General features: G+C 36.6%; 1 protein-coding gene across 2 annotated transcripts; it reads left to right on the top strand.

The window, feature by feature from the left end:
• Positions 1 to 2: 2 nt before the first annotated feature.
• On the top strand, positions 3 to 18441 carry ABHD13 (abhydrolase domain containing 13). 2 transcript variants are annotated; one of them, XM_067713484.1, is made up of 3 exons: positions 137 to 269; positions 13210 to 13287; positions 13401 to 18441. In XM_067713484.1, the coding sequence occupies exon 3, from the start codon at positions 13421 to 13423 to the stop codon at positions 14432 to 14434; it is 1014 nt and encodes a 337-aa protein (XP_067569585.1). In that variant the 5' UTR covers positions 137 to 269; positions 13210 to 13287; positions 13401 to 13420; the 3' UTR covers positions 14435 to 18441. The 2 variants fall into 2 exon arrangements, with proteins under 2 accessions (XP_067569584.1, XP_067569585.1); XM_067713483.1 differs by lacking the exon at positions 13210 to 13287 and having other exon boundaries at positions 3 to 269.
• Positions 18442 to 20059: the final 1618 nt, after the last annotated feature.

Genomic DNA, 20059 nt, shown 5'->3' with positions numbered 1-20059 from the left:
GGTGGGCCCGCTTCCCACTCCCGGGAGGAAGGCGAGAGCAGGTGATGTGGGAGCCGGCGGGAGTATTTGCCGGCTACACAGAGCGTGGGCCGGAAGTGGAGGAGCCGAGAGCGGCGCCGCAGGAGCTCCGGGCTACACCGTGGCGACGGCGGCGGCCCCTCGGCTGGAGGAGGACGATGAGGAGCGACGGAAGCGGCGCGGGGGGACGCTTCTCCGCGGCGCCGGGTTCCGAGTCCGCGGCCGACTGCGCAGCCTGCGAGCAGGTCTAAGTAAGTGCGGTGCGGGCCGCGGGGCCGCCGTGTCCCGGGGCCGCGGGGGGCGGCCGGCGAGGGCCTCCCGGGAGCGCGGGGCTGCGCGCCCAGGGCCGTGCGGGACCGGACGGAGCCCTCTCCGCAGCCTCGCCGGCCGAGGGGGGAGAAGCCCAAACAGACGCCGCTGTGGGAACCGAGGCGCGCCGATTCCCGACCGCCCTCCGGTGCGGCGCCGGGACGCTGTCCTAGAAGGTGTCTTAGAATTCGCTGTCAGTGGTGTTTCCAGTAACGTGTACAAACCAGCGCGTGGACACCATCCATCCCCAGCCTAGCCCTCCCCCGCACACAGGAAAAGTGCAGCGAAAATCCCAGCTGCCAGGTGTGAGACATGGAGTAGTCCTGGCCCACTCAGGTCAAGAACAGGTTTAGACCCTGCGAATTCCATGGCAGGAACTTTGGGGTGTTTATGAAACGGGGCGGGAGCACCCCATAGAATTAAGTCAGTTTTGCTGTAGAGTCTTGTCAACATGTGTTTTCTGCAAAATGCATTACGAGAGTTATTGCCCAAGGTATCAGAACCCCAAACAAAGTCTTTTATTCGATAGCTCTTTGGTTTAGGTTCACCATGTTACAGTTACTGCATAGAAAGGCACAAGAAGATGTGGGCTTTAAGTTTTGATGCTTGGCTTTTCATGGATCCTCTCCTGGTATCTTTCGGCACGCGTTAAGAACTTGTGCGCAAGCGTGGGTTAATCTCGTATCTTTTGCTGAGAGGTTAAGTTTTATTCCACGAGCTAAGAACTCGTGGTTGACCATCTAGTGGTATGTCATAATTGTCCTGCTTACGTCCTAGACTGCTCAATTCAGTAGTTGTTAATAGAGACTTACTGTGTGCCATGCATTGCTCTGTCGACTGAAAATACGGATTTGCATAAAATGATGTCACTGTCATCAAGGAACTCGCAGTCTCTGTAAAGCAGATGAATTACACTACGGCAGTGAGTGCCACCACGTGAATTTGTACAAACTATAGGATGTGAAATGGTTGGCAGTAGGGAGTAGAGGACCAGGGAAGGCTTTCTGAAGGAGCTGCTACCTGAGCTGGGTTTTGACAGGAAAAAATAAGGCAGCGCCCTAGTTCCTTCCTGTGTGCACCTACTCAGATAATCTCCAGTGAGTCCTACCATTATTTCATCCAGGTCTAGCAGACCTTCTAGTTGTACTTATTCTGCTCTAGTAGATAATAAAATGCTTTAACTTTTGTCTCGTACAAGTAGCTGCATGTATTAACATACTGTGTTACAGTTGATCGCAGCCGTGTTTCAATTACGTGTTTGACCCCCTTTTTACACACCAGGAGACATATATTTAGAAAGCTTAAGTGAGTTGGCAAAAGCCACCCAGCTGTCAACGTACGGAGCCTGAAAACACCCTCGTTCCCACAGCACGACGCTGCTTGCCCTTGATAGGTCCTTTGGAATGATGAAAGTGAGCCAGCTTATGAATATCTGTACATACGGACCTTGGCGAGCCTCCTGGCTTCCCAGCCACACCTCAGGCCTGAACGAGAGCATTTACTAACCAAGCTGTCCTGGGTCAACATTGTGACTTTAGAAGTGGGTACAGGAAACAATCCAACCTAACCTTTTTCTGGGATCTCTTCTCTCCGGTCGCTTACCTCAGGAAAATCTACTTCTGTTTCTCTGTTTTTCTTTAATTTAGAACTTGGTTGTTACTCAGAGATTCTAAAATCTTTCTAATTATCGGTTAGTCACCTCAGGAATGTTTGAGGCCCTTATATACTCTTTTGAGAACAGACCTAAAAAAAAAAAAAGGGTTCTAGTTTTTCTATTTAAGATTTTTTCCCCCTCAAGTGATAGACTGCATAATAAATGATTACATTTTACGTTGCTGTTTCGTATAAGTCTCAACTCCTACAGCCGTATAGTGTACTGGAATTGCAAAGCTGTAGTGTATCCAGGGCGTGAACTGTGTGCATTTGTGAGCTGGCCTGAGAATCTTACTTCTCCTGTAACACTGATTGTATAAGCAAATAAATTCCAAGTTTCACCCGTTTAGTTAATAGTATTTAGAACACTATCCCGTCGTAAGTTGGAAAGGTCCTGAATTTCATTATCAGTTTTAATTCTTACATCAGTGTTTGCATTTTTAGCCTTGTGGATCTATTTTTTTAACCCTTTTCTTTCTTTGATATTTATAATCTCAGAATAAATTGTGATTGACTTCCACAGTGACAAGAATCTGTTATCTTTGTTCTCTCAGAGTTGACTAGATTTGCGAAGTCTTCTGTGCTTCAGGCGAAAGGGAAAGCACAAAAATGCTACTAAGTTGCTGCCTGGTATAATGTTCCAGATGTCTGCTCGAGCCAATTGAAATTCCAGTTTAAATCCAGCATCTCCATAGGCAGTTACTGTTGATTTGTCCCATAGGACTATTAATACACACTTTTTCATTATTGATGACACGTGGGTAACCATTAGGGAAATAGATAATTCATCCTGTGGTGTCTCCAGCACACGGATAGTGGCTGTTTGTGTTTTCATTTCAGCTGTGCAGCTGGCATGGTTTCTTAACTTTCCAGTGCTTAGCAGAAAAGGAGATCCATTGATGCAGGAGGGCTGAATCTGCTTTCTCTGTTACTTGAAATGTGATTGGAAGCTGTGAATTCCCCCAGAGGATACCATTCTCCCCCTGTAATGCAGACGTTAGGTGTGACACATGAATTTGCTTTCCACTTTTTAGTCTTCCCTTGAACCTACACATGGTTTTGTCACTTGTCGGTATGTTTCTTTAATGTACGAGCAGTTTTTATTTTTAAACAAGATGTTCCTAAAATTATCAATCGAGATGGATATAAAGGCCTTTAAAATAATAGTACGTTTATGACTTCTTAAAATTGTATTTATAATTGGTTACTCTTCAGTCAGATTGTTTTTGGGGGAAGTCATATTTAATTCATGTATAGGTAAAACATCTTTTGTAGTTTTCAAAGACCTTTTACTGTTGGCAGAATCAGTAAATGAATATACACCGTGCAATACGATATAAACTTCCGCATTTAAAAAATAATGAGAATAATTAGCATTTACTTTTTTTTTTTGCGAGACAGTTCCAGCCTTCATTAAAGTATAATTTTATCTGCGATTGAAAGAGTAACATATTTGTTCAGTTTACTCTGCTAGTATTATTGGGGCAGTCATAATTAAATGTATCCATTCCCATAGTTTGAGCTTTAGTTCTTGATATATCTAAGTTGTTAATCTTTATTTATTTTAAATTTTTGGATAAAATATTGCTAAATGAATAAATAAGTGGCATAGACAGCTGTTTGATGGAAAGTAAGAGAAATTCTTAACCCTAGAGTTGTACTTTGTCCTGTTTTTTAAAAATTGGCAAAAATTTCCCCATGGTTTCTTTTAGTATTCAAGCATAATGAAATCCAGAGATTACTAAAATTATGTTGTGAAGGACACATAGTTAAGGTTTTCTTTTTCTTTTGCTCTATGTAAGGACAGTGTGATCTTTCTCTAATTTTCCTTGGCCCCTCTATAATTCAATTTATGTTAGACATATACAGTTACATATGCCCATGATCCCTGAGTAGACCGAGGGCTACTGAGTAGATCATGAGCTACTTAGGACTAGGACTGCATACTTACACGTTTTAAATAGTCTGTAGTGTCTGAGCACTATGATTCAGAGAGCAGGTGTCTGCAAGTATTGGTGGCGCTGTCTTTAATCTTGAAATACTATGATAAGATGCAATGGAATCTGATGAGGCTGGGAAACCAACCCTGGGACCATTTTGTGGTCTGGGCTGGGTTTGAGAACTCCCTTGGGGGACGTGTAGTTGTGTTCTGAGGACTCATATGATTGAAGGTGGGCATACGTTTGGTATTGATCTCTCTTTTTTTTTAAGCCTCAGCTTATTGAACAGTTATTTAAATATTTTTCCTTAGATATGGAACCATTTGCGATCCTCCAAGTACATATATGAGGGAGCACATAAGGTGATTAAAGGAGGTCAGATGCACATGTTCATCACTCACTCAGTTGACTGGTCACTCAGCTCACACTGTAACCAACATGGTGGTTCTGACAGCTTCACAGCTATAAATTGTTTATATTTTTAGCCTTAAGTGGGTTATTGTATACTTATATGGGCTGATATTTAAAGATAGGAAGCATATGGAGCAATAAAGGTGAACAAAACAAGTTAATGACTATAAAATTCTCAAGATGAGCATCATCAGATTTCTACTTTTCATTCATTTGCTCAAAGTACTTATAGAGTATAAAAAGATACTACTAATATTTCAGAACCATTCTTTTAAAGAGAAAACAATCATAATTAGATTTACTTTGTCTATACATTACAATAAAAATTAGTCTTTTTTTTTTTTTTTTTTGCGGTACGCGGGCCTCTCACTGCTGTGTCCTCTCCCGTTGCGGAGCACAGGCTCCGGACACGCAGGCTCAGCGGCCATGGCTCACCGGCCCAGCCGCTCCGCGGCACATGGGATCCTCCTGGACCGGGGCACGAACCCGCGTCCCCTGCATCGGCAGGCGGACTCTCAACCACTGCGCCACCAGGGAAGCCCCTAGTCATGTTTTTAATAGATTATTTCTTGAGAAGTGCTCACTAATATCAGATGGCACCTCTAACCACTTCATCTAAATAAAAAGCACAAAAATTGTTTTTAAGGTTGATATTTTTTCATTCGGATATAAGATCTGTGCATGTTATAATAATGTACCTATTATTGATATTGTAACACAGTTAAATTTACTTTGCATGTTATTTTATATGTAGCCCTAGAATCAGTTGTTTTTTAAAAAATATATTTGTTTACACATCATGCTTTTTTGTTCATAATTAACATAAAGCATGTAAAACATTAGATGAGGAGGATTTGTTTAGTTTTGGGTAAGTCTGTGTTGTTAACGAAGCATCAGGTACTCAAGGAACAGATAAATTGAGATTATCGATGGAGTAGACACGGAGAATGGGAATAATTCATAAACAAGTATGATGGTTGGAGCCATGAGAAAGAATGAAATCCCTGAGGAAAAGAAAGGTAAATACACAGGGCCTTGGAAAATGCCAACATTTAGGGGTGGGTCAGAGCGAGCAACACAGGGATTTGATTATACTGGAAGCTGAGGAAGATTCCAGGTTTGGTGCTACTTAGGGGTACAGTGTTGCAGTGTGGATTGAGAAAAGTCCATTGGATTTATTAGTAAGTGAGGTTTGCTTTTTATGAGAGATCATCACAAGAGCTCATGCATCAGATCCTCTACTAGCGAGTAGTTAGCAGTTACTGGGGTGGTCGAAGCCATAGATAGATGGGCTTTAGAGACATTTGATATGTGAGAGCTGGTGTGATAACTTGGCAAAGGTAGAATTGAGAAATGAGAATAAGTGAGGTACTTATTTAAGACGTAGGCATAAGATTAGAAACAGAGTAATAATGTAGAAGAAGAATGGCAGATGAAGGATATTGGTTGACCGAGCTTCTTTGCTCTACAGGTCTAATGTTCTTTCCCTCTAAACAGCCTTTTTAATTAGTATAAACATTGATTTCACTTGGAGTACATTAAACTCAAATTTCTCTTTATTGTTTATGATGCTAAGATGTTATCAGCAGTTGCATTGCAGCATGCAAAAGAACCTGGCAAATAACCCATCTCTTCTGGCAACACATTTCATAAATTTTCCTCATAGGATGTACTTTTTTTTTTTTTTTTTGCGGTACGCGGGCCTCTCACCGTTGTGGCCTCTCCCGTTGCGGAGCACAGGCTCCGGACACGCAGGCTCAGCGGCCATGGCTCACGGGCCCAGCCGCTCCGCGCCATGTGGGATCTTCCCAGACCAGGGCTCGAACCCATGTCCCCTGCAGTGGCAGGTGGATTCTTAACCACTGCGCCACCAGGGAAGTCCGAGAAAAGGTTTTGTTAACCCTTTATTCAAACTAATTTTTTGACAAAATAAGTGGAAAACTTACTGTTAGCTCTAGGATCTGTGCAGTGGACTGTACCGGCGGCAATGTTCATTTTTATTGATCATCATAGCATCTGGGTATATGTGAAGTTGTTTTTACATCTCAGCAGATGGCTTTAGTAATTGTACTTTGTTGATAGTTTCAGCAAATTTATCAAAAAAAATCCTTCCTATATTGTTTGATAGATCCAGTTCCATTAAGAGCATGGAGGTGTGATACAGAAGGAGGAGCAGAAATTATTGGCTAATTGGGTTATAGGAAAAATAAGGCAGTTCGTGCATGGAGGTCTCTTTCTAAACCGCCAATATGCCGTAATGTATTATAGAGAAGAGACACACACTCTAGAACAGTTTTTATTAACCTGTCCTTAAAATTGACATCCATTTGATATTCCTCAAAATGAATTGATTTTATTGACTTCCACAGTTTAACAATCCATTGCAAGATTACCTTTGTTTATCACAAAGTCATTTAATTAAGGCAGCTTTTCAGGAATGCTTTGTGGAAAACTGCAAGGTTAAATCCCTACTGTTCCTAACCAATAATGGACTCAGATATGCCATTTTTCTGGTGTCCAGTCTTAAATATATATGTCTGACGCTCAGAATGCAGTTGTGTTTTCTTAGAAATCTAATAATTCAGATACATTACTGGATTGTTCATTTAAAAAAAACATTTTAGTTTTAAATATATATAAAGTGCTGTACTACCCATGGGAATACAGTAGTGTAAAAGAAAAACACAGTTCCTGGCCTTACAAATTTAAATTCAATATTGTATGTTGAAAAGATTCTGAAGACGAAGCAGCTGTTATAGGAAATTACCAGTGATTTAAGAAGCATCCATACCATGAACATAATGAGATTCTAAGAGACTCAGAAATAGTTAGATGCTTTGAAGTCAGAGATTAAGAGCTTTGGGTCAAAAAGGCTTGATTTCTCGTCTTGTCTCTAGCATTAATCAGCCTTGTAAACGTTAGCAAGTTGCTTCACCTCTCTACCTGTTTTTTTTTTTTTTCATCTGTAAAAGGGAAATAACATTACATGCTTCCTTAAGTTGTGAGGATTAAATGACTTAAATTGGAAAAATGAGTCAGCTGAAAATTAATGAAAATTGCTCAGACATTGTTACGCCCTCAGAGATGCCACCAGAGCATGAGGTATGCTGGGGACTGTGGTTCCTGACAGAGGAGCCCAGGAAGACGGCTGCTGTTATTCACTAACCATGATCACAGGGAGACCACACTTCTGTCCCAGCCTCACTTCACTTCGAAATATGTCATCTCAGCCAGTGAGCAGGTCTCTGGATATTGAGAGCTAGCGCATCAACAATTCCCTATTCCGGGGTTAAAATGCCCTTAAATATTTCTGTAGTTACAAATGGGAGAGCTGGTTGGATCAACAGTGAGATGCTTGAGCAGAACTTATTTCAGAAGCTCTCACTGATCATGGATCCTGTCCTGTTCCCATCCTCTGGAAGAAAGAGGAGAGGGAAGAGCTCAGTGCGAGAGACCAAAAGGCTCATCTCTGTACAGAGCTTGTGATTTCTGGGGAAGAGCTCAGAAACTTGTTTTCAGGAAATTTCTCAACAAAAGATTTGACTGTCATGTGATGCTGGCATTTCTCATGCTCTCAGGCATTTCTCATTATATGAGGTTAGATTTACTGTGTACATTATAGAAAGACCTTTAAAAAATAGATGTTTTGCCATAATTTCCTATGAATGATTATAAATATATGCAAGCAACTGTGTGTTTAAAAAAGCAAATTTATCTTTAAACATCTAGTTGCAGTTCCCAAGAAGGACAGAATGAAATAAGATGATGTAAAAACAAAGATGATGGTAATGATGACAGTCATGGTAATGACGATAATAGCTGTTTACTGAGCCTTTTCTGTGAGTGAAGTCTTGTTTTGGAGGCAGAAAAAAAAAAAAAAAGAGCCTACTTTTTTAAAAAAGATATTTTTTCAAAGTTTGATAATCGAAAACTTTATATAGTTTAATCTATATAGGTGGTTTGAATTTCAAAATATGCCCTGTCCATGTATTATGAGGTTTATGTTTTATTTAGTGTTGTATTAGTTTTTTATAAGAACTTTGATGTGAAAACTTGAGTCAATTCACTCCTGATTATCCAGGTTGTAGGAGTGCTTTGCCATGCCCTTATCAAATTCCTATATATTTTTTTCTTATAGGTGCTTGGTAAGTTCTAATTTTGATGTTAATTCAAGCAGAACATGGTTAAGAATGTAGTAGTACAGCCAGAAATACTAGTCACAAAAGCAAATGAAGTTAATATATCTGTAGCATTTGTAAATGCTTTTTTATTAATTAATTATTAATTATTTGATAATGCTGACCAGCTTTATAAATAGGCATTTTTAGAATTCTCATTCTACTGAAAAGGAAATTCAAACTGGAAATAACTGATAAACCCAAGATTATTAACAAATATATGGTAGAGCAGACTTTAAGGGTGATGGAATTTTAGTGTTTTTTTCCTACTATATCACCAAATAAGTGATATTTGAGTTACTCATCTCTCTGATACTTCTGCCATAAACGATTGGCTTGACTATGAAAAAAAGTACATTTTTTCCCTAAAGAAATATCTTAAATGGTATCTTATTTTCCAAATGACACAGTGCCTTAGTATATTTGTATGTTATATCCCAAACCTTGTTAATCCTAATCATTATACAAAAATTATTTTATTTTGATGTATAAAGTAAATGCCAGTCTGTTTTCAAATTTTCCTAATATAACTTCCGGGTACAAATGAAAATCATTCTCTTAAAGAAATAAAATTAAGTAAGCATTAGATGAAAAATTTAAGTGCTCAGATGTGTTGTTCAGACTTATCCACTACAGTGAAGGATTATAGAGTAGCCCTGTATAATTTAAGCTGTTGATGAATAGTGGCCAGAGATTGTAAACAGCATTGATTATTGACCTGGAACAGTTATTCAGTATTCAGTGTAATTGGCTTATTTGGCTGCTGTAGTGTAGCCTCTTTCAATCTGGTTCTTATCCAGGTCTGACACCTAATGCTCAGGTATTGCTTCTCTAGTTGTTAAGCTTGGATTTTTGTTTTACCTCACATACCTGCTTTTCTCTGGCTTAACATAGTGCTTATTGTAATAAAACTTGCTGCAACTGGGTGGCAGTGTTGATTTTAGAGAAACTTCAGAAAAATGCTACACTGTTGGTTTATGTTCAAAGAGAGTTATTTGAACGCAAATTCAGATTCGAAGGTCCATGTTTAGCGGAATAGTAAAATATTTTTGATGAGATTATAATGAAAAATCGAATCTATTAAATTGTCTAACTCATCTTTGTAGCCAGTATAATTTAACTTGGTTTTCAGTGTTTAAATCTAATTTGATGAACTAAAATGCCACATTTATTAGCTTATGACATACAGTAAAATTTTATAAAGATAAGTCATTAACAATTATTTATTAAATTTAAGAATAACTTCTTTATGGTAGTTTTGTTAGTGAGTAAAAGAGAATGTAATTTTTAAAAATGGTAAATATATAAGTAAATGAGTACTACATAAGCAAAATTGTAACATCTCACCTCTTGTGCCTTTTTAAGACAATGCACATAAACTTTATTTGGTAACAAAAACAATGACTTCTGAAAGCTTTTCTTTTGTATTTTCTTTACATCAGTTATAGTTTTTAGCAAACTTTAAAAAGATTTTTCTCCAGTAAGTCGTTTTCTTCATTTATCTCTGGTTCTGAAATAGAATTTCTGTGTCTTTGTTTCACACTTATCCCCCAAGTGTTCATGGCCTTATCAGTATACTGTAGCAATCTTTGTTGACCCGCTGGTATGAAATTGCAGTGAGGGCTCTATAAAAGATTGAGCATATTTCACAGTATTAACTATCTAAAGTTTCTTTTTAATCAGATATGAAAGACAAATTATTAGACTTTTTCTTAAAAATAATACAATATTAGAAACTAGTGTTCCATTTAAATTATTTTTTAAATTTAGCTGTGAGAACCTCCAAATAGAAGGGAACGTATTTTATATTTTAGTTGAATTATAATTTTTTTCTATAATGTGAAAAAGAAAATTGACAATAAATTCTATTGGATTGGTCTTGATAGGTTAGAATCTGTTAACTACCTCTTTAATAAAATTTGCCCTCAACCTACCTAGCTCAGTAAAGTTGTTTTGGGTCCATCTCCTAGAGAAATGGAAACAAAAGCAAAAATAGACAAATGGGACTTAATTAAACTTAAAAGCTTTTGCACAACAAAGTAAATCATAAACAAAACGAAAAGACAGCCTATGGACTGGGAGAAAATATTTGCAAACGATGAGACCAACAAGGCCTTAATTTCCAAAATATACAAACAGTTTATACTGCTCAATATCAAAAAAAAACCCCAAAACCCTCAACCCAATCCAAAAATGGGCAGAAGACCTAAATAGACATTTCTCCAAAGAAGACATACAGGTGGCCAGTGGCACACGAAAAGATGCTCAGCATCACTAATTATTAGAGAAATGCAAATCAAAACTACAATGAGATACCACCTCACACTGATCAATCAAAATGGCCATCATCAAAAAGTCTACAAATAATAAATACTGAAGAGGTTGTGGAGAAAAGGAAGCTCTCCTAAACTGTTGGTGAGAATGTAAATTGGTGCAGCCATTATGGAGAACAGGATGGAGGTTCCTTAAAAACTAAATATAGAATTACTCTATGGTCGAGCAGTCTCATTCCTGGGCATATATCCAGAAAAGACGAAAACTGTAATTCAAAAAGATGGATGCACCCCAGTGTTCATAGCAGCACTATTTACAATAGCCAAGACATGGAAGCAGCCTAAATATACATCAACAGATGAATGGATAAAGAAGATGTGGCGAGCACACACACACACACACACACACACACACACACACACACACACACACACACACACACAGTGGAATATTACTCAGCCCCCAGAATGAATGACATAATGCCATTTGTAGCAACATGAATGGACCTAGAGATTATGATGTTAATTGAAGTAAGTCAGACAGAGAAAGACACCGTACGGTGTCACTTATATGTGGAATATAAAAAAATTATACAAATGAGTTTATTTACAAAACAGAAATAGACTCACAGATATAGAAGGCAAACTTACGGTTACCAAAGGGGAAAGAGGGGGAGATAAATTGGGAATTTGGGATTAACAGGTATACACTGTTAGATAAACAAGAACCTACTATGTAGCCCAAGATACATTCAATATCTTGTAATAATATTATGGAAAAGAATGGAAAAGAATCTGAAAAAATTATATATGTATGTGTGTGTGTGTGTGTGTGTGTATGTATGTATCTATATATAACTGAATCACTTTGCTGTACACCTAAAACATTGTAAGTCAACTATATTTCAATTTAAAGAAAGAATAAAATACCAAGGAATAAATTTAACCAAGGAGGTAAAAGAATTGAACACTGAACACTATAAGACCTTAATGAAAGAAATTGAAGGATACACAAGAAAGTGGAAAGGTATTTGGTACTCATGGATTGGAAGAATTAATATTGTTCATACTGCCCAAAGCAGTCTACAGATTCAGTACAATGCCTATCAAAATTCCAGTGGCATTTATCTCAGAAATAAAACAAATAATCCTAAAATTTGTATGGAACTACAAAAGACCCTGAATAGTCAAAGTATTCTTGAGAAAGGAAAACAAAGGTGGAGACATCATGCTTCCTGATTTCAAACTATATTACAAAGCTATAGTAATCAGAACAGTATGGTATTGGCATAAAAACAAACACATAGATCAGTGGAACAGGATAGAGAACCCAGAAATAAACCCACACATAATATGTTAATTTATGACAAAGAATATACAATGAGGAATGGACAGTTTCTTCAATAAATGATATTGGGTAAACTGGGTAGCCACATGTGGAAGAATGAAACTGGACTACTGTTTTACACCATACAGAAAAATTAACTCAAAATGGATTAAAGTCATGAAATTTAGCACTAACTCAAAAAGATATATGCACCACCATGTTTACTATAGCATTATTTACTATAGCCAGGATACAGAGACAACCTAGGTGTTCATTGATGGATGAATGAATAAAGAAAATGTAGGATGTGTCTGTGCGTACACACACACAATGGAGTATTATTCATCCATTAAAAAGGAGGACATTTTGCCATATATAACAGCATGGATAGATCTTGAGGGCATTATACTAAGTAAAGTAAGTCAGAGAAGGACAAATACTGTATGATCTCACTTATGTGTAGATTCTGAAAACAAACAAAACAACCCCATACTCATAGATAGAGAGAACATATTGTTTGTTGCCAGAAGCTGGGGGTAGTGAGCAAAATAAAAGAAGTGGGTCAAAAGGTATAAACTTAACAGTTGTAAAGTAAGTCATGGGGATGTTATGTACAGCATGGTGACAAGTTAATAATGTATTGCATGTTTGAAAGTTGCTAAGCGTAGATCTTAAAAGTTCTCATCACAAGAAAAAGATTTTGTAACTATGTCTAGAGATGGATGTTAACTAGATTTATTGTGATCATTTTGCAGTATATACAGATATTGAATCATTATGTTGTACACCTGAAATTAATATGGTATATGTCAGTTTTACCTCAAATTAAAAAGTTGCCCTCACCTTACCTAGCTGACCAGTGGGTGCACCAGGAGCATTAGAAGCATGCTGCTTGGTCTCCAGGCTCTTCTGTCTGCAAAGCTGGGACACGGCCAATCCACTTATGCTCCAGAGCGTTTGTTCCCTCATATAAAAAATTGGGAACATGGCATCAACTTATTTTTCTGTCAAATCAAGGAGAATACATGAATGAAAGTACCTGCATTTTTTTTTAAGAAAATGAATATAGTTTGATGAATATTTGTGTTTCATATATACAGCAGTGGAGGGAGAAAGGAGACCTTGAGAACTGAAGGGATGAAGAAAATTAGAACAATCGATTTTGTGGATGGATTGATGTAGGTTTCCAAGGATTCACCTAGTACCATGATTTATTACATCATGGATCTAACTTTTAAAATAATAGATGTATGTTGAATTACTGATTCTCCCTATCTCTGTCTCTCTTCAGGACGCTTACGGAGAGCCACAATGGAAAAGTCCTGGATGCTGTGGAACTTTGTTGAAAGATGGCTAATAGCTTTGGCTTCATGGTCTTGGGCTCTCTGCCGTATTTCTCTTTTACCTTTAATAGTGACTTTCCATCTGTATGGAGGCATTATCTTACTTTTGTTAATATTCATATCAATAGCAGGTATTCTCTATAAATTCCAGGATGTATTGCTTTATTTCCCAGAACAGCCATCTTCTTCACGCCTTTATGTTCCCATGCCGACTGGTATTCCACATGAAAACATTTTCATCAGAACCAAAGATGGAGTGCGTCTAAATCTTATTTTGATAAGATACACTGGAGACAATTCGCCCTATTCCCCAACTATAATTTATTTTCATGGGAATGCAGGCAACATAGGTCACAGGTTACCGAATGCATTGCTTATGTTGGTTAACCTCAAAGTTAATCTTTTGCTTGTTGATTATCGAGGATATGGAAAAAGTGAAGGAGAAGCAAGTGAAGAAGGACTCTACCTAGACTCTGAGGCTGTGCTAGACTACGTGATGACCAGACCTGACCTTGACAAAACAAAAATTTTTCTTTTCGGCCGTTCCTTGGGAGGGGCAGTAGCTATTCATTTGGCCTCTGAAAATTCACATAGGATTTCAGCCATTATGGTGGAGAACACATTTTTAAGCATACCGCATATGGCCAGCACTTTATTTTCATTCTTTCCAATGCGTTACCTTCCTTTATGGTGCTACAAAAATAAATTTTTGTCCTACAGAAAAATCTCTCAGTGCAGAATGCCTTCTCTTTTCATCTCTGGACTCTCTGACCAATTAATCCCACCAGTAATGATGAAGCAACTTTATGAACTTTCCCCATCTCGGACTAAGAGATTAGCCATTTTTCCTGATGGAACTCATAATGATACATGGCAATGCCAGGGTTACTTCACTGCCCTTGAACAGTTCATCAAAGAAGTAATAAAGAGTCATTCTCCTGAAGAAATGGCAAAAACTTCATCTAATGTAACAATTATATAATTTTTTTTTGATTAATGCACTGTATTTTAATTTGTGCAGAATGATAAAGAATGTTCCTTTCTAGAAGTGTGTTATATCTGTACTTGTCTGAAGAGTGACATTAAACTTTGAAAGGACTTCAGTGCTCCTTTAAAATGATCCAAATAGTTTTTTACATTTGAAGGACTGTAATCATTGGGATTTCATACATTTTCATCGAACCTTTCAATATGGTTATGTATCCATATCTTTAGTTTAGTATGCTATCATAATAGCATATTCAGAAGTTTCTTGTTGCTGAAGTTGTGTAATCTACGTGACACTTAGATTAATGACTAAGTGTGGAAGGAGACATGTAAACAAGAAACCTTTGGGTATTATTCCTTTAGTAAATATTGGGACAATCATGGTAAGCAAACTTAGTTCTGTAATTGCATTTTTCACCTTAAAAATGAAATGCATGATGGTATTTTATTCCTTGACTTATGCAATGCAATGTTTTTAATGTAAATACTGGTCATATACCAATGTATATGGTAACCTGGGTTATATCTATTTTTATGTAAACTCTATTTTGTTTTTAGCAAGAAATGAAATTGAGGCCTATGTGCAGGTTGCCATTGAATTTTGCTCTGGTGAATGCTGAGATCCAGCTTTTTCTTACAAATAAATGGGACCCCATTTTCCAATATAAACGTACCGTGTTTTGTTAGGTACAGTCTGGATCATGGCATGTAAAAATAGAAATTGAGAATTTTACTGCAGCTTTGATGTGCATATTTGAACTTTTTAACATTTGTAATTTTGGTGGCAAAGAGAATTTTAGCTTCTGTCGATTTTGTAAGTCTACAGCTGAACCACTAATAGCAGTCATAATGAAGATTAGAATCTGTTTAAGAATTAGGAAGTCTTATCATTACATTATTGTACATACTATTTTACAAGAATTCCCACATTTCATTTTTAAGTCCAAGTATCTAGGTATATCTGTCCCACTAAAGCCAGGATATCATTTATTGGACTTTCTGAAAATAAAAGTTACAAAAACAAAAGTAAATGAAAACTATATTCTTTGGTCTGATGTTTCAGTTATGAAATAGAAGAACTGCATCAAAAGACAGCTTTAGGAAGTCTTATTTATTTTCTGCATGTGAAAATGTGCGGATAAAGGAACTCTAGAGCTTTTGATCACAGAACCTGTGACCACATTTAACAATTAAATGGCTGTAAGTGGGAAGTAGTATTTCGACATATAGAAGGTAAGAAAAATCTTATTTAAGAAAAGAGCCCCTTAATCCTTACAGGATTTACCTTAAGATATATAAGCTAAGTTGTTTCAAGCAGTCCTCAAAAATCAGATGTAATTGAGCTCTGTACGTTATGTCAGCTTTAACATATGATATTCTGAGTATTTTAGCTATATTTATTGGCTTTGTGCAAGCAGCTAGGGCAGAGAAATAATGGGTCAGTAATCTTGACCTTAATTGAAACTCTTTCCATAGAGATAGGGCTAGAAATACTTTTGCCAAATAACATTCTTATCATTCACTTTATGTCAGTATTTAGAAAAAAAATAAATTATAGCAAGTATGATTTCTAAAGGATAATGTTTTCTATAAATTGTAAAAACATCATGCGTTTTTAAAAAAAGTTGGAAACGCGTATCATGGAAGGTGTATTTTATATTTATAAATTCACTACAATTAAAGGCTACTTTTCATCTTGTCAATCATAGCTATATAGAATGACTATCCTAAATAGTAATGTATTAACAAGAACGTTAATACAACAAAATGTGGTGTATTTAGACATGAGTTTACATGGCACACCTTAGACTTGTATCATTCTTCAAAGTTTACAAAGTACCTTATGTTTTCATGTGATGGTTTAGTCTAGTACACTGTGGAGGAATTTATCAACTTTAGTTATAAATATTATGCTGATGAAGTATAAAACGCTTTTTCTTCATCAGTGTTTTGTTTTATGCTGCCTTTTTTTTTTTTTTTTTTTTAGTACTCCAGGTTTATTAACAATCCCCCCCTCTTCTTTTTGACCCAGGACTTCAGAAGTTGTGGAGTACATGTGTCCCATCCCTACCTTCATTCTCCTCTTTGGGTTGAGGAGCCTTTCTTTCTGCAACAAAAGGAAAAGGTGTCTAGGGTTGTAGCACATCTTTCCTTCCTAGTTTCCTTCTGTATTTGAGACTGGTTCCTTAGATGGGAAGAGAGTAGAAGACAAACTCCTATCATCAGGGGTCCATGAAGCCTGTGGCATCATTTTTTTTAAAGCATGTCTAATATTGTGGCCAAAGCAATTGGTCTTAATAAAACATGAATTCTTCATGAGTCATACCTTCATTTTGGACTCATCTCTTAGTGGGAATAGGTGTGTGTCCATCTTGTTTATTAATTTCTGGCTCATTGATGTAAGAGCAGCTGTAGGAGTTTCTGAATGAGTTTTTAAGTTATTAAGCTACTGGAATTTGGAAACCCTAGAGTGATTTTAAATATGGCAAGAAAAAATCCGTTGAGATCAAAATCCATTATTTTAAAAGAGATTATTGGGGGTAAAATGGCAAAAAAGATCCTAAAAAAAGATATTACAAAATACAGGAAAAAATCATTTGTAACAGATAAAAGAATACTAATAGGATAGAAACAACTGGAAAGGGAAATGTGACATCGTTCTTAAATGTAGATCTAGGAAATAATTAGCTGGTGAGGTTGGTGAAAAGGAAGCATAACATGTAAAACAGATCATTTGAACTCAAGGTGTTTCTAACGGAGAAGGCAACTGGAGCACCTGATACTGCATCTACCCTATGTCTTTGCAAACACTTTGACTGTAAAATTGGTGGTTTCGTTAAAATGGTGTTCTGAAATTTGTTATGGGGCAGCTTAAATTTATCTTTTCATGACTGTAGACAGTTGAGAATAACCCAAATTCTACCTTTGGTAATGCGTCACCAGATTAATGATACCGTAATATTTATTGAGAATCATACCACCTGATGCTTTCATACTCATTTCTTTTGTTTATAAGATTTGGTTTGAGGTGGGTATGGGCTTGTTTGGTGGAATTAAAGAATGAAGGCCATACTCAGTTTTATATAAACTAACATGCAGGCCCAGCCAAAGTGTAGTTTTTGACTGAGTCCTGTCCTTGAGGTTAGGAATAAATAAGATAAACCTTAAAAGAGGGTGTCGCAGAAGTCACTTTTTAAATTAGACTATGATTGAGATATACTGAAAACCTCCACTGACCTCTCCCCTCTCTGTTTTTCTTATTATGTTTGACAGCAATTATGGAGAAGGAAATGTGAAAAGAATTAGTCATAATGCTTTTGGATTATCCTTAAATTTATGTATTTTCATATCACTCAGGTAAAGTTGGGAAATGACAGAGCACAGACATATTTTTAAAATCGGAGTAGAAAATAAAAAGCACTTCTGTTGACTTATATTGCCATATGCGCACATCATCTCAGCTAATCAGAAATAGTATATTCATTTGTATGACAAAATAAATGCATTCATCCTAATAGTAGTCAACACATTTTGCCAGATGGTGCAAATATACCTCCATTTATATTTTGTATCTTAAAAATGTAGTTTAACAATAGGACTGTGTGTAAGAGACACTTTTTTTACGAAAAGTGTCATATATACATATGTAACAGGGATGAGTGTGTGTTGTTTAACATCATTTATAACAGAATTTCTGTCAGTACTCCATATACTGAAAATTCAAGTTGTTTTCAACTTCTTCAAATGCGTTCAGGATAAAATAAGTTAACCCAATTTCATAATGTAAATCATATTTTTGTTATTTGCCATATTTTATTTGAAGCAGTGATAAAATTTTATAACTCAAATCTGAATGTTATAGTACATTATGTGCTAATCATGGCAAAAGCAAACATTTACATTTGTGTTTTTACAATAAATTTCTTTTAAAATACACTTTCTATTTTTCTGTACTGACATATGCAATAAATTGATACATTAAAAGTTTGATTCATGTCTTAAGATAGTTTGTATTCAGTCTTTTCTATTAATCTAGATTATATGGTAGGACATTAAAGCTTCCTTAATGATCAAATAAACTCCTGAATTTGTTCAGAAATTAATTTTTATTGTACTAATGGTGTGAATAAAAAGTAGAAGTTAGATTTATTTTCCCTTTCCTCGTATTTTTCTCTCACATACATTTCATTTAGGCTAATATTAAATATTTTCTATATGTGAACTGCTGGTGAATGAATAGACCCAAAGCATTTGATTAGTTACATTAATCTAGGAATAAATAGATTTTAACTGTTCACGGTCATGTTGTCTTGAGATTTCATAAAGTGCCCTTTTATGAAATTATGCTTTTTTTTCTCTTATTATACTGTGTTAATGATTTGGGATGATTACAGAAATGGCCTAATATTCATTCGACCTTTAGGGGGCTGTAGCTTGCTTTCCTTAACCAGAAATTTGCATGCTTAAATAGTGTCACAACTAGCTGGATGATAGGAAATGTATGACAAACCTTCAATGGCCCCCTGTAAGTGCAGATGAAGAATTCACCTAGTGGAGACCATTTTTCCATGGGTAGATCTGGTGGGAAGAAGCATCCCTCATGTACTTCCCTGAGAGATCACCAACCTGAATCCTTTAGATAACTAGTTCTTATTTTCAAGTGATAATTTTTTCACATTCCTATTTCACTCTTCAACTCCTGCTTTACATCCTAAAGATGATGAGCAGTTGGATCTGGTTAGAGACTGTAACTCCTGTCTTATTAAGGGGAAGGGAGGGAAAAGATACCTTTTGAATACCTACAAGTGTAGAATGTGTTAATGTCATTGAACCCTCACAGCAAACTGTCTAGTAATTTACATATAAAACTCCCATTTCATAATAAACGAGCTCAGAGTGATTCAGTAATGTGCTCAAGATTACCCAGAATGGAGCTGGGATCTGAATGTATCTCCAGTTCTAAATCTAGGACAATTGCACATTCCCTCATTTACTCAGTGAAACAATTTGTTTTTATCCATGTTGGAGTTGATTTAAGACATTGAAATGAAATTAAAAGTGGCTATGTATAGAAAATTAGGAATATACAAGAAACTACACTTTTTTCAAAGTAGTTAAATATATGTTCCTGCAGGAAAATGTAGAAGTTAATTAACCTCATAAGACTTCTCATCCTCTTTCCTCAGCCTTTTATAGAAAAATTTAGGAGTCATCTTCCTCGTGAAGTGAAACTGATATATCTGATCTTGCTGTTTCTTTTTCCAATAAGATTTATTTTCCCAGCCTTTCCTCTATTACCATACCACCATACCAGTCCCTGGAATTATTTTATAATAGCTGACATTTTAATTGAATGCTTGTTATGTACCAGGTATTGTTCTGACTCCTTTTTGTCATTTATTCTTTTTTAAAAAAATTTTTGGCTGCCCTATGTGGCTTGTGGATTCTAGTTCCCTGACCAGGGATTGAACCCAGGTCCACGGCAGTGAGAGTGTGGAGTCCCAACCACTGGACCACCAGGGAATTCCCTGTCATTTATTCTTGATAACTGAATAGTCTATGATCTGGTGTCCAAATCCACTGACCCCACTCCTCCATGTTTGTCCTGTTCTAATTTGTC

The sequence above is a fragment of the Pseudorca crassidens genome, chromosome 18 (assembly GCF_039906515.1).
Source record: "Pseudorca crassidens isolate mPseCra1 chromosome 18, mPseCra1.hap1, whole genome shotgun sequence".
Taxonomy (NCBI): domain Eukaryota; kingdom Metazoa; phylum Chordata; class Mammalia; order Artiodactyla; family Delphinidae; genus Pseudorca; species Pseudorca crassidens.
This window is presented reverse-complemented; position numbering and strand designations above follow the sequence as displayed.